The 16039-nt window shown below is 43.3% G+C and overlaps 1 protein-coding gene across 1 annotated transcript; it reads right to left on the minus strand.

The window, feature by feature from the left end:
• Positions 1-6414: 6414 nt before the first annotated feature.
• On the minus strand, positions 6415-14156 carry LOC146384768 (uncharacterized). Its single transcript, XM_084929864.1, has 5 exons — positions 14057-14156; positions 9619-9930; positions 9030-9095; positions 8596-8760; positions 6415-8120 (listed from the first exon to the last, which is right to left on the minus strand). Exons 1-5 carry the CDS (start codon positions 14088-14090, stop codon positions 8029-8031), a joined length of 669 nt encoding a protein of 222 aa, XP_084785990.1. The 5' UTR covers positions 14091-14156; the 3' UTR covers positions 6415-8028.
• Positions 14157-16039: the final 1883 nt, after the last annotated feature.

Below are 16039 nucleotides of genomic sequence, written 5' to 3' on the forward strand. Positions count from 1 at the left end.
AGAAGAGAAGACATGAAATGCTGCTGGTGACTATGGATCATGTGTTAAAGAGCTTAATGACAGTTAGGTGCTACTAATGTGAGTCAATACCAGTGTTAATCAGTGTAATCAGAGTACTTCAGCATGTATGTGACTCATAATTTCTTCTAGCGTGTGATGTCATCTATAGCTACTCTTACGAGGACACCACAGTGTCAGACACATTTACTGTTCATACTGACGTGTGATTGGTTCCCGGTTTTTAACCGCCAGCACAGTGCAGAGAAGAAGAGCAGCCAATCCAAACAGTCCACAGGGTATCCTGTGGTTCCTGACCTGTGGAGCAGTCGGTGTGTTGGGATCCGGCTCTGTCCCTGAGACAGTAAGAAGTTTTGAGGAACAGCAGAGACGTGACTGAGACCAGCCTGTACTTTTATTATGTGCAGAATTACAGTGTGAGCTGTAATGAAACACACTCACATGTACGTGTGTCCGTCACACGCGTGTTAACTTCCTGCTGCTCAGATTTCCTCTCACTGTTATGGTCTGAAACATCCAAGCATGACACGTCTCTGTATTTATGTGTTGAATGATTTATATGATATAATATTTCATTAAAAGCCTCTGAGCGTCACAGATTGGTATGATTTAATATTGCATGGGGTTATTCTCTGCTTGCTATACTCACCCACAACAGTCAGGATAAAGCTTTGAGATGACACCTTTTTACTGAAGATCTGACCCTTGTAGAGTCCGCCGTCGTTGGCAGTGAGGGATCGAATCGTCAGAGATCCGTTTGCATCCAGCTGGAACTTTTCTGATAGTTTAGTCTCAGATGTTCCATCATCATAGCTGATGATGACTTTGTGCTCTGGACCATAAGACCAGACAATGTAAGCGTCACTGTCTACCTCGGTGGCTCCAATGTGCAGGCGTACATCCCCTCCAACCTTCCCCACCACTGGTTTAACATCACTCTGTCCACGAGCTTGACACACGGCCACTGTGAGAGACAGAGCGGGACACAGAGAAGAGTGGTGGTGTTATGACTCAGCCCCACCTGTGTCAGTGAACTCAAACCAGAGTTTGGAAGATACTCCACCGAAAATCACGCTGTGCTATTCAAACAACACGGTTTCTGTGGAAACCACAAGGTTATTTTTCCATCATCAATTTATTGACAGACTTTAATTTTCATTTAGTCTCGACTGAATCAGGACTCAAACATCATGGTGGAGTCTAATTACTCCATCACCACCTCTCCCCCACCCTGCAGAGGTGGCACTTCACTGTGCACTAAAAAGTGTGTGTGTGTCAGGGGAACAAACTGTGGGACGGTCTGCATTTTGCTAGAGGGGGGTGTGTGTGTGTGGGGTGCACACAGGCCCCTCACTGGTAACTTTGCAGATACAGATTGTGTGGAAAACGTCTCTTATGGAGGGAAAAATGAAATAAAATGACCAGTAATCAGTCACAGCACACACTGCAGAAAAGAAAGAGCTGACAAACTCTGAGGCAGACTCATCATAACCCTCCCAAAGCTCTCTGCACCTAAAGAACCAATAAAAGAGATTTTTTCATATCTACAGCTGTCCTTATTATTTATATAATTTAAACATTTCAGCTGACAGGACACTTTCACAGTGAGCCATGGATAATGGGGATGGATCCATTCAGTCCTTTTGGTTCCTGTCGGTTCAAACACAAACCAAAAAAGTCCAAAGACAAATCAGGATCATGTTTAAGTAACGTTTTACAAATTTACGAGAACACACAAGCATAGACCTTCAGGCTGATACAGCATCTCACTGCTTCATCAGTGCTTTCAGCCCCACCATCAGGCCGGTGTTAGTGTCCTTTGCATGATAGAAAGACTACAAAACACCTTTATTGGCTCAACTGTCAGTATTTAAAATCAAATTTTATGACATAAAAAGTAGTATTTTTAAAATGTTCTGGATCTTGTCGTTGTATCATAATGGACTGTGATAAATACTCTGATGCAGATTTTCAGTATTATTGTTTCTTTTAGAGCCGAGTCAGCGATGAGTTCCTGCTCTGTGCCACACAGTAAACTTCTGTTCTCTGTGGCTTTTAAGAAGCTAAACTGTTAGAAAATAAAAGACGTGTTCTCTGAGGTGAAGCTTGTCACTGCCTCAGGCACCAAACAAGACCAACAAAGAAATCTGTTAATCTGCTGTTTGAAATGTGGCAGACTTAATGGCAGACTTCCTCCCACGGGACAGCAGACGAGAGGAACGCAGCAAAAAGAGCAGAGGCATGCCACCATCTTTGGCCTTTGACCCTTACTGCTATTGCTGCTTTGTGCAAGTGCACATTTGTGAAGTTGTTCCCTTAATCTTCATAACATCCAAACTCCTGAAAAGCCAGCAACGTGCACCATGATGAGGCCAAGAGACCAAATATTCAAGCAAAGGCAAAGCAAAGTACACTAGTGTGGGAAACTGCTGGGAGAGCGAACTGGGGAGGAGCCCGGGACCACACAGGCCAGCACAACGCAGGGGGGACAAGATCACGGCAAAGAAAAGGGGAAGGAAGCCAGAACGCCACTCTGACTCTGTCCGGTGCCAGGAGAGAGACCTGCATGGTACCAACGCCTCCACAGCAAACCATGCTGAGGAGAGAGGGAGACGCAAGTCTGGCAATGCCTGTTCACACACACACCAGATTCAGGTGTGTGTGTGAGAACAAACAGTGGGAGAGATACACCACACCCTGCTGCAGCTCCCCTTCATATTTCCTCCAAACACTGAAGAATCTGAAGTCAGGACACTGCAGCTTTTATCAGGAACCATGAGCAGGTTAGACTTAGGGTTACATGTAAAGGTATGCTGTCACACACTCATGCTAACACGTTAGCTCCTGTGTTCAGAGACAGTGTTCTCTCCAATATGTTATCACTGTGTAAACAGACTGTTGAGAAAAGGATTGTTGGTGGTTCAGTTGTGAACATTTGATTGTTCGTAGAGCACACAGTGACCGAGGAGACACCAGAGAACAAAACGTCTAAAATACGCATCTGAATGAATCATACGGTGGTTTGTTAGCATGTTTCCTCTTTATGATGAGAAATGAACAATAACTAAACAAACAGCTGAATACATTCCTCCGTCTGATCTCTCTGCTCTGCTGCAAAATCATCGTCTACATACAGAGACTCCAGCGTCGTTGTTTATCAGTGTTTCACATTAGAAATGAAGAACAGAGGTTGTGAAGAGAATCCTCTGAGACCTTTGAGTTAATGTGTCCCTGCTGTCAGCTGTTAGACATCCAGACTCATGCTCACTACTGTCCAAAAACAGACCTGGATTTAACTCTGTGTGAAAGTTTACAGGCTTCAGTTTAAAAAAGCATCATGAAGAAGAGTTACTCACACAGCACATCACAGCACGAGCTGTTCAGAGTGTTCAGAGCAGCAGCACCAACGTCACTGACCTGAGGCATCCCATTTAAGGTACACCCCACCCTGCCCTCACTTGTCTCTGGGGAGGGGCATGTTTGTCCGTCTGTGGAAGTCTTTTACTGAGGACTCCACACCATTATTGTTACATCAGCTTCCTGTCAGCGACTGGTTTGATGAAAGGTGCTGTTGCTGCATCTCAGCAGTTTATCGGGGACATTCCTCTGGTCCCAGTGGTCCCAGTGGCTCACTTGGCATGATTGTTATGCTTCACATCACAGTTTGCTATGTTTAATGACTCGGACAGATTATAAGAGTCCCATTGTTTGTTTAAGTCATGGTCCTGTTAGAGAGTCTGCATTTATCTGTGTGAGCTGAATTTTAGCTGGAAATGTTTCTGCCTTTACTACAAAAACAGCAGCAGGGCATGCTGGGAAATATATTACTGCTACTTCTTCTCCTTTCTGTCGTTTGTACAAAAACCCACGAACCTGTTGAAATAAACTATGTACAATATATTGAACATACAATACCAAACACACCCAGAAGAAAAATCTTGAAATCTTCTCCAGTAAAACCTGCCTGACTACATAACAGCGCCGCCCTGCTCACTGATCCACTCATCTGTTATAATAACACACTTACTCAGGCTTATTATCTGATGGCTGTGATTATACACTCCTATTGTGTGAATTTATATTAATATTTACACAAATTTTACATATACTGTAAATATCACATTAACACACACACACACACACACGCTGTAGATTCTGCTCATGCATGATGTCGACATTTGAAACCTGAATAGTGAGTGTGTGTGTGTGTGTGTGTGTGTGTGTGTGTGTGTGTGTGTGTCCTGATCAGGCAAACATGGCTGCACACTCAGGAGGGGGGCAGGTGGTGGCTGTGGTGTAATAGTTGAGAGTTTATTAAAACTATAAACTCTATTAAAACTCAGAGGATCAGAAGCATAAACTCTCTTTCATTTGCTTTTGTTTCTTTAGAATTTATTATTTAAACTCTGTGAAACGTCTCAGTCACACAGTCTGGTTACAAAACGCTTTGCGGGTGGCGTCTGCCACTCAGGACTGTGCTTACTGCAGTGATGGAGTCTCACTGCTGTACTGCTGCAGTGTTGCTCTGACAGTCTGAAATACCCCGAGCATGTTTTGCGTAACACAGAGATTCATGCACTTATTCCTGAACAGCAGCAGGAACAAGAAACCACCTGGAGACAAACAAAGTATTTGCACTGTTCAGATAAACACTCAGCACGCACAGTGTTACACAGTCACAGCTGAACTTCCTGTCTGCAGTATTTGGGTAGGGGACCTTTTGCTTTTAGGCAGGTTAAAAGCTGGAAATGACCCTGAGGATTTCCTATCTGCTGCACACGTTTGACACATCCAGATATTCACAGTGAGTCGCCATGAAGACTCACAGCTCACTGTGTTTGGAGAAGCTCCGTTATTTAAACGACTTTCCTGCTGCTGTTCCTGAGTGTTACTGTGATAAAGAGGCTCAGCATACAGCATTACATCATCACTCCAGCAGCTCACCAGTTTACTCAGCGGTGCTCAGTGGTCAGTTTCCACAGGTCACAACTTTAGCAGTTACTGGTTGGTGTTCAGTGACAGCCTGATTCCACACTGCAAACATCAAGGTTTAAGAAAGAAGGAAAAGAGAGGAGGCCGATTCCTAAGCAGCAGTGTCTCCGTGAACAATGCGCTCTTATATTTTAATCTTTGTCCTGTTACAAACTGAGCGGCTGAGCCATAAAGTCAGACTCTTTTTGATGGCTGTCATTCACTGACACACAGTAATCGTCTGAAGCTGACTCAGCCTTTATGATCCAGCAGCTTTCACTCTCAGGAAGCTTTTAAGACTTCCTAAGTCTTCCTCTTTTCCTCGTTCCAATCGGAAATCTACCCCAGATACAAGAAGCCGACAGAGAACAGAGAAACACACATTTACAATCATCTTCAGGCACTTCTTCACAGACAAACTTGTAACGCGTGCTCAAAGCTGTCAGACAGGTGTTTGACTCTAATTGTTTCTCACTTTATTCAGCCGTTAGGATCAGCACATATCATATCAGGTAAACACCAAAGGAATTTACACCTGGGTCTACTTCAGCCAAGCTGTGCCTCTCGACGTCGCTCAGATTCAGGTAAAACAGGTCAGTGTGCTTATACCTGGACTGTAGTGTGTATGATAGGAAATCTCGCCACAACCAGTTTACATGCAGTGGTGTAAATGTGCAGACTTAAAAAAGTCATCATCTCTGATTCATGTGTTACAACACAGTGATGTCCAAGCTGGTTAAAACACTTTTATCCACACTGATTGAGCCACTGACAGAGGGTCAGTGTCACACAGAGGGAGCTGTGCTCTGTCCGTTGGTTAAACCCGCTTCAATCTGGACTCAGCAGCTCGTGTGTGGCTCATTATCCAGCTGATAATCTCCTGTATCTGATATGAACTTGGCTCCTAATGACACATTTATCATCTACACTTTGTGTGATGTGACCTGATCAGATCAGTCACGGCTGCTCTGTAAACTCTGTTTATGAAAGTAAGCAGCTGATTGAAACCAGTGCTTTAAAAACTGGAGTGGACATCATGGGGGATCTCTGACAGCTCCTCAGTCACATCATTATGTGCACCGTGGGCTCACCGCCAGCCGGGCTCGCCGTCACACCCAGACTGAAGCCATTCATTGTTCCTGCAGCAGTGTGTGAGCCTCAGGTCACAACAGGCACACAGCTGGTATGAAAAGTATGAAGATTACACACAAGTTAATATTTAAACAATCAGCTGCTGAAAGCAGTGTTTGGATTGAAACTGCCTAAAGCTAGTTTAATTTAATTGTACACATCGTATTTAAATGTTTGATCATGTTTAAGACCAGCAGTGAGACAGGAGACGACACGAAGCCATGGAGTGTGACCACAGCAGGAGAAATGAGTTACCATCGGTGTTTGAGATAAAACTGTAACGTTTCCTGCTAACCCGTCTCACAGCTGCAGTAAAACTTAACCAGAATCAGGTCTGGGAACAGAACTATGACAGAGTTTGGATTTTCTTTTTACCAGGACTTTATAAAAGGAATTAGGATTTTCCTGCTTTGTGAGGGTAAACATGTCATTGCCAACCTGAGGAAAATCAGGGAGGTGTCCAAAACCCCGCCCACACTCAGTCTCACTGATCTCCAGAGAGACGCCCTCTTCAAACTTGTGAGCGAGTCACTCATCCATGAACTGGAGCCAAATGTTGGACACTTGTTCCTCACTATCATTCACACTTCATGCAAAGGTCCCTTCATAGAAATCAAACATACACTCTTCTAACAATCAGGAAGTTCTTTCCTCGTGATGGCTCATCTGTAAAAATGCTTCGTGTTTATAATGACAGTAGACTTTGTGTCCACAGCTGATACAGAGTGTAACTGTATGTATGTGACCACCAACCAGTGTACGGTTACATGTCCTGAATGTTGTCAGAGCAGAAGCCCTAATTACTCGTGGCGTCAAATTCAGTCAGGATTACAGATTACTGACACAGATTACTGATTACATCTGCGGTCTGTGACAACAGTTAGCCCTGCGGCTTCAAACCACAGACTGTATATAAAAGATCAACAACATGACAGCTGACAAACTACCAACAGAAATCCTGACGTTCAAGGATCAACTTGATCAAACAAAACAAATGAAGTAAAAGTGAAATGATTCTAATCCCAGTCTTTATTTAAATGGATGCAAATGTAAGTTTATAACCAGAATTTTATCCACCATCCGTACAAACACATGAAATTCTCAGTAAATCAGCATCTTTCAGTCTCACTGTGGTTTTTACGTACAGATAACAACGTCAAAGAAAAGGAAAAACTGCCAAAGATCAATCATCTAAAGTCTGTCACACACACTTCACAGGGAGTCTGTAATCTTTGGAAATGTCTTTTATTGCAATATTATTACAACAGTAAACACCAAACAGCCCAGTCTGTCAGAGCTCTTCAAGTTTCCTCAAAATCAGTTTTGGTTTGTTTGGAAAGACGTCATTCCTGTTTGGTTTAAACCAGGAATATCCAGGAATATCCATATCGTTTGACATCCAGGGCCACTTACAGCCCACGTTGATCTTAAGTGAGCGAGACGAGTGAAGCTAACTACACATTTAATCCCTGAGATATTTTAACATGACAGAAGAAGAAGAAGTGCCATAACAGGAGAACATCTCAGCGTTTCTACAAGATTAATGCGTAAAATTACAGAAATATTGTGGATCTTTGGTGTTATCAGAGACTGACATCCAGAATCAGTGTAACATGTATTCAGTACCTGATGAAGAAAATGTAAAAGCAGCACTGCATATCAGAAAGAGCAGGTCCACTGAGATACATGAGCCAGACTTTAAGGCTTCATTATGTGTCTGATCTTTAAAAACCTACGACTCTCCATGGATGTTACAGGTTCACAGTGTAGCAGCTGCTCTTTGGATCTTTTATAGACAAATGTCTTAAAGAGACAGACAGTAAAGACGAAGGCCATGTTTAGTGCTCGCTGTCAGGTCCGCAGCATTAAACATGACCTTTGTAACGCTGGATGTCTGTGGGAGGTCCGTTACACAGCTGTATCCTGTGTTACATTCTCCTGTCCGGAGGATCTTCCAGGATCTTCTCGATCACACTCTGCGTACCGAACCCAAAACCTTTCTGTGAACAAAAGAAAACACAAAATACGACTGATGACAGTGGATCGCGTGTTAAAGACGTCACAGCATCTCTCTGAAAGAAGAAGAGCAGCTCTGCAGATGCATCAACACTGAACATCTCACTGAGGTTTAGTCGACCTGTTTCTACAGATCCAGACTGAAAACACAAGAGATGCTGACTGTGACTCCTAATGTCTCTCAGTGTGGTGGACACTTCATTAAGTTCATATTAACAAACAGCTGCAGCTGATGCCTGCAGGCTGCTGACCACAGCGTGTGATGGTATTTGTTGTAATATCTGGATAAAAGCTAGAAATGATCAAACCTTCAAAGGATTTTGAAATCTGACTTCCTGGTTTTACTTTCAGTGACACAGACTGAGAATCTGTCAGCTCATCGTGTCTCATAGTGAGAAAGTTCATTCATCACAGGTGAAGGTAACCCCACAGGAAACTAACCCTAACCCACACTCTTACTTTTACGCTCACACTGAGCTTTGATTCGCTCACGATATTTCCACACAGCACAGCCGAGAAGAACGGCGAACACAATCAGTACACCAACACCAACGATCCAGGGTATCCAGGGTATCCAGGGTATCCAGGGTATCCCGTTGTTTGGAGGTGTAGTTGGTTTTGGACCTGGAACAGACGAAAAGGAGACAACAAGTAGTTCACTAAAATCAGTGATGTTTATTTCAATGATGAAATTCATGTGAAATATTAAATATTATAACTAAAAACATAGTTAGGAAATCCAAGTACATCACAAAAAATAGACACTGTGAATTAAGAAAGGCGCTCGTCTCTGCCAGAGCAATATAAAAATATAAAAACTGCCCATGTCTGCTGTAATAAATGCTGATGTATCCATACTGATATATGGAAACGAGCCCTCGCTGAAAACTCACCAGCGGTGCTGTGATCAGCTGACGTTTGTGTCGGTGTTGTTGGTGTTGAAGAATAACTGGACGGTTCTGGGGAAACAGGAGGAGTTCATTTACAGCAAACTCAAATATCTCACATCAAACAATAACCACAGCAGCTGAAACACTCAGCGAGCTGAGGTGTGACGGTGGTGGGAAATCACACTCTGAACAATAATGTGCATAAATGAATGTGTGAAACAGAAGAATCTGTTAAACAGCCGGCGACCTCATGAGCTCACGTGTGTAATTAAATTGATTTTGGCCGTGTTTAAATTTTGCTGTGTGCATGATATAATATTATCACTCATGACAGTATTAGAGGAAAAGCTTATAAAGCTTATATGAAACTCCATTTCCCATCAGCCTCTGACTGTCACAGAGTCACTGTCACATCTGATAATGAGTTAATGATGCTGATGCTTTTATTGTGAAGGATGCTGAAAGGGTTTTTAATGTGACTTCATGATGTGACATTTCTATAATAAGAAGAAATAATAGTAAATAATGTGATGCTAACTAAAGTGAGTATGTCCCCAGTGTGTTTGTGTTGCGTGACTATTTTACTACTGACCCACAACAGTCAGGTTAAATTCTTTCTCGATCAGCTTGCTCCCTTTGAAGAGCTGCCTCTGATAAAGTCCGCTGTCATTAGCAGTGAGGGACCGAATGATGAGTGAGCCGGTCTTTTCATCCAGCTGGTGCTTGTCTGTAGCATTTTTTCTCCATTTTCCATCGTCATAGTGGATTAAGACGGTAGCGGTTCCCCCTTGAACATGAGACCAGATGATCTCATATTCACCGATCAGCTGAGTATCTGGAGTGTGGAGTTTCAGGGTCTCCCCAAAGCTCCCAGTCAGTGATTCATCAGATCGAACAACTGCCCCTGAGAGAGACACAGAGCAGGGCAACGGGAATCAAACCTTTGTTCTTCTGTCCTTATTTGATCTGAATTGTTTTAGAAGCAACACGTTTCCCTTTTCATGTTGTCACATTTTTCCTGCCATTAAAGAACAATTCATCCATGCTAATGCTAGAAGGGGAGCGATAACTGTGATATCTCAGCTGTAATATTTGAAACCATATTACTGTGAGCTTTAAGTAGAAATCCTTGGCAGGCCGGGTCTCCATCAGGCCAACATGTCTCTGCCTGCAGTTGAGTTTGATGGAAATCATTTGTAAATTATTTTTGTCTGTTAAAGACTCATTAAAGTTTACCTAGTTTCACCAACAGACATCAAGCATTTATAATTATATACTGATATGAGAAGCAATGATACAATAAGTAATAAAAACAGATCACACATCTTCTACATGAAGCTTTCTTTCATCTCATCCAAAAACTGATGGTTTTTAAAGAAAAAGAAGAAAAGAAGAAAAAGAAGACACACACACACACACACACACACACACACACACATCTTGTGTGCTCGCGCGCATGGACATTCATGAGGTTGCATCATTATAAACACATCCTTTAAAGTTCAGCCTGCTGAGGCTTCGACACCAAACATGCAGGCATGGTGAGCACGCTGGAGGAGATAACTCCAGGTAGTGTGGGAGCTTGTTCTGTGAGAACATCTCCACCTCCATCAAGGTCACAAACACCAGAACAGCAGCGTACTGCACCGGTGTCCAGAGCTCCCACGGAAATTTAAGTCAGCACATCCTGGCTCCACAGACGTGCTAAGGGCCAGTGGCGGTCCTAGCCTGTTTGGCGCTCTGGGCGAACACTCCCTCTGGCGCCCCTCTATGCTGTTGCATGCTGGGGCAGCAGGTTGAGGGTCACAGATGCCAACAGACTAAATAAACGAATCCGTAAGGCCAGTAATGCTGTGAGGATGGAGCTGGACTCTGTTAGGGTGGTGTCTGAGAGGCAGATTCAATTTCAATTCAATTTTATTTATATAGCACCAAATCACAACAAAAGTCGCCTCAAGGCGCTTCATAGATACAGAGAAAAACCCAACAATCATATGACCCCCTATGAGCAAGCACTTTGGCGACAGTGGGAAGGAAAAACTCCCTTTTAACAGGAAGAAACCTCCAGCAGAACCAGGCTCAGGGAGGGGCGGGGCCATCTGCTGTGATTGGTTGGGGTGAGAGAAGGAAGACAGGATAAAAGACATGCTGTGGAAGAGAGACAGAGGTTAATAACAGATATGATTCAATGCAGAGAGGTCTGTTAATACATAGTGAGTGAGAAAGGTGACTGGAAAGGAAAAACTCAATGCATCATGGGAATCCCCCGGCAGCCTACGTCTATTGCAGCATAACTAAGGGAGGATTCAGGGTCACCTGGTCCAGCCCTAACTATATGCTTAAGCAAAAAGGAAAGTTTTAAGCCTAATCTTAAAAGTAGAGATAGTTTCTGTCTCCCGAATCCAAACTGGAAGCTGGTTCCACAGAAGAGGGGCCTGAAAACTGAAGGCTCTGCCTCCCATTCTACTTTTAAATACTCTAGGAACAACAAGTAGGCCTGCAGAGCGAGAGCGAAGTGCTCTAATAGGGTGATATGGTACTACAAGGTCATTAAGATAAGATGGGGCCTGATTATTTAAGACCTTGTATGTGAGGAGCAGGATTTTGAATTCAATTCTGGATTTAACAGGAAGCCAATGAAGGGAAGCCAAAACAGGATGTTGTCCAAGATAAAGACAATGTTGGATAACACCTCCCACCCACTCCATGACATGCTGGCTACTCACAGGAGCACGTTTAGTAAGAGACAGAGTACCCACAATGCACCACTGACTGACACAGGAATCATTCCTGCCTGTGACCATCTCCCTGTACAACTCCTCCACCTAACACACTGTAATCACTGCAGTAGTTACAGCCTTTTTACACACACTCTTTATTACTCTGTAATATTCTTATCAATTTTCTTGATATTTATTTATAATCACCTCTGTTAATCCTTGATATTTATAACTGACTGATCTGTATATATTAGTGCTATTTCCTAAATGTGTAAAATCTGTAACATAATGTACTGTTTGGAGTTTAGCCTGTTACTATTTTTACCATTTCTTCTTGGAGAAACTGTGACCCACATAATTTCCTTAAGGATTAATAAAGTATTCTGATTCTGATTGTTCCAGGATGACCTGCTATTATCCAATCACACGTCTGCTTACCTGCATCTGTTGCTGGTTTCTCCTCCTCTTCCTTTCTCGTTTTTTTCTAAACTGATCTTTTGAACTTTTCTTGTCCATCTTCCATCGGTTTTAATTTTGCCCTCCAGTATGAACACAAATCCCCTACAACCTACACCTTAGTTCACAGATTCACTTTGTCTACGGTTTATTTCTGGGATTTCGCACAACCCAGGATTCAAATCATGAATACACAATGGGCTTGGATTTACAACATTATGAATGAAATGTGCTCTATTTGGAAGCAGCCGGCCCCTTCGCCCATTTGCTGGGAGTACGGGCGCCCTCCGTTTGCGAGGTGCGCCTGCTGCTTGCTGCACAGGGAGGAGAGGGCGGGGCTGCAGGGATTCTCTGGCTGGCTGGAGCAGCATCTAATAACCAACTAACAAAATAAAACAACACGAAAACAAACCAACAAACATGAAAACACCAGACATCATGATACAGACTTATCATTTGCACCGATGTTTTTTCAAAATTCTATAAAGTGAGCGCGAGAGCCCTCGGTGCGCCTGCGCGCTGCTGAAGTCAAAGTAAACTTTATTGTCATCTCCGCTACAGACAGTCCAGCATATAGAGATGAGACGACGAGGCTCCAGTTACAGCAGTGCAAGTAAACAAACAATATATATAAGAGGAGTAAGAAAATAAATATACACTTTAGGACTCGGAGTAAAGGATCAATAACAATTTAACATTTATAATTTACAGTTTGATGATTTAGTCTCACACACAAGCCGTCGAAAGGACATTTCATTCATAATGTTGTAAATCCAAGCCCATTGTGTATTCATGATTTGAATCCTGGGTTGTGTGAAATCCCAGAAATAAACCGTAGACAAAGTGAATCTGTGAACTAAGGTGTCGGTCTGTTAGGTTATGTTGTGCTGATCCTTGTGTTGGGGGATGGGTGTTCATACTGGAGTGAACAATTAAAACCAGTGGAAGATGGACAAGAACAGTTCAAAGCCATCAGGTGCTCAGTTTAGAAAAAAGAGAAAAGAAGAGGAGGAGAAACGTGTGTGTTTGTGTGTTTCTCTGGTGAAATTCAGTGTGGTTCCGACAACAGTTTTATGTTCATGTACAATCCTTAATATGTTTTATATGTGTGTGTGTGTGTGCAGAGAGAGTGTTCGCCCGGGGCGCCAAACAGGCTAGGACCGCTACTGGGTGGCTAAGCCATTCCCAATATGCGCTGGCGTGACGTCGGCAGTATGAGTGCGGGCACCATTTTTTTTTTTGCCGATGCCCGTGATGCCGCCCTGGGCAACATGTCGCCCGTATCAAAAACCGCTACTGCTAAGGGCAGGCAGAGACTCAGAACACCGAAGCCCAAGCAGGGTACCGGGCGGCACGACCCAGCCGCAACGGCCCACCCCCAAACGAGCGAGACAGCAGACCCCAAACGGCACCCACCCGATCCCCACACTCCCTGACCCTCACCAGTTTTTCAAGTATCTTTATAACTGTGATATTGTACCTACATTTTTACCAATCCGGTTCTTTTTGGCCTCTTAAAATACGGGTACAGAACTACTGTAACATTCCTCTGGGCCAAATCTGTCTTACAGAGACATTTATAATGTCAGCGACAATTTTAACTGGAGTTTTAACTAAATAAAGTCAAAAGCTGATCGCGCCTTCAACCTTCTGACTGGATCTCATTCGGCACAGGCCGGTCACCGGCACTCCCGCTCCTCCAGGAGCGACACACACCTTGCTGTCATCTGCACTAATATCCAAAATGTAATAACCTCTAACGTCACCTGTTTGCTGTGCGAAAGTTTGACAAACACAGATTTCTCTTAGAAAGGCAAAGGAGGCAATTTATAATTAAAAAGGCGAGTTACTCACACAGAGCGGACACGAGGAAGACCAAGCAGCGCATGCTCACGCACGAGCAGCCTCAGAATGGGCGCGTGGGAGGGATTGGACCGCTTTTTAATCTGTCACTTTCTTGCCTGCTGTGTGTGAGGCCACGCCCTGCGCCCTGCGCCCTGCGGATACCGTTTGTGCCCAGTAAAAGTTTCGCGCTTCCGTGATTAAAGTTCCAACCAGACACTGACAGACACACACTTCACCATCAGTCGGGATAGTTGCAAAGCTTTCTTCTGTATTACCGTGTGTCAGTAACCTGACAGCACTGACTACATCTGCGTCTGTGACAACAGTTAGCCCTCCGGCTTCAAACCACAGACTGTATATACAGCCCGTAACATGCCGACGTTTTGTCACGTCCCGCGGGTAGCCAAAAACGTAATATGTTGACGATTTGTCACCTAGCGTAAAATGTTACGCTTTGGGAGTGAGAACGTGTTGGTATATAAAGATAAACCACGTGACAGCTGACAAACTGCCAACAGAAATCCTGATGTTCAAGGATCAAATTGTTCACAAAAAATAAATGAAGTAAAAGTGAATTGATTCTAATCACAATCTTTATTTAAATGGATGTAAATGTAAGTTTATAACCAGAATTTTATCCACCATCCGTACAAATACATGAAATTCCAGCAGCATTCTCAGTAAATCAGCAGCATTCAGTCTCACTGTGGTTTTTACGTGCAGATAACAACGTCAAAGGAAAGGAAAAACTACCAAAGTGAAGCTGATTACACACTTAATGCAGCCCAGCCCTCCTCTCTTTAGACTGTCTGTGTGTGTAAACAGGGGAATTTCCTGTTAAATAGTTTTAATACACAAAAGGGAAAAAAACACTTCTTGAATCAGGGTGCACATGTGAGCACTGATCTGGTGTGGCACGCAGGAAAACCTGTTTATCAGGGTGTGTTCTGTGTCTTACAGGTGTTCTCAAACCGGGGTACATTTTTCCAAGGACCTCTTTATAATCCTCATGCTGATAAAACAGTTTGCTTTATGATCAGATGCTTCATTTGTTAGCACTTAAAGACTCCCAACAGGTTTGGGCTTCCCATCATTATTCCAATGAAGTCAAATTCAAAGTATAATTTTAGCTGGGGTGGACAGACTTAAATATTTTACTAGCATGCTAATTAGCTCAGTCCCAGATGAGGCACTCAGAACAACAGCCCAGTGAGAAACACATCACTTAATACTTTAGATGAAACAGCTGAAGCAAAGAGAAAAGATGCTGATCAAAACTACGTCTCAAAGACAAACAGAAGGACTCAGCATAGAGAAAATAAAAAGTCCCTTTCATAGTTATCAACAAGGCAACACCATGACCTCAATGACAGACACACTCCTGACTGTAGGACCAGGTCTTATAATGACACGTCAAAAAGCAGTCAACACAGAAAACCAGGTTTTCTGTGTTGACTGCTTTGTGATTCAGCCAGAAGCTCCTGTTTAAAAGCTTCAGGAATCAAACACACACAGAGCATAACCACACACTCGTTACTGTTACACACTCGTTACTGCTACACACACATTAGTCCTCTGCACTAACATCCCAGCTGATGCAATGAACTCTAACGTGACCTGTTTGCTGTGTGAAATTTTTGTCTACACAGGTTTGACTTTAAAAAGGCAAAAGAGGCAAACAATGATGAAAAAGGAGAATTACTCACACAGAGGGACAAACACGAGGAAGATGAGGCAGTGCATTGAAGGAGAGCAGCTCATTCCTCACAGCAGCAGAATGAGAGTGTGACATACCTTCGTCCAGATGCTGCTTTGGGAAGCGAAGCTGTGATGTTATCTTCTTTTTAGAGACAAGAGAGACGAGGTACAGTCTTTCTCCAGTGGTGCTTGTCATGAACTTTAACCTTTTGGGGCTTTTTTTTTTCTTTGCACATGTTATAAATGTGAGTCAGCTGGAATCTCCTTGTTTCCCCTCAGCCCAGGCTGAGTCCT

Source organism: Perissodus microlepis, chromosome 6 (assembly GCF_051167445.1).
Source record: "Perissodus microlepis isolate ML-2025 ecotype Zambia chromosome 6, ASM5116744v1, whole genome shotgun sequence".
Classification (NCBI taxonomy): Eukaryota; Metazoa; Chordata; class Actinopteri; order Cichliformes; family Cichlidae; genus Perissodus; species Perissodus microlepis.

What these genes read in the sequence shown, in the direction of transcription:
- LOC146384768 (XM_084929864.1), bottom strand. Translation starts at nt 14,090, where the DNA reads ATGCGCTGCTTGGTCTTCCTCGTGTCCGCTCTGT. An exon ending in ATTTAACCTGACTGTTGTGG is followed by an intron (nt 9,096 to 9,618) that starts GTCAGTAGTAAA and finishes CTGTTTCCCCAG; the next exon opens with AACCGTCCAGTTATTCTTCA. An exon ending in AGCTGATCACAGCACCGCTG is followed by an intron (nt 8,761 to 9,029) that starts GTGAGTTTTCAG and finishes CGTCTGTTCCAG; the next exon opens with GTCCAAAACCAACTACACCT.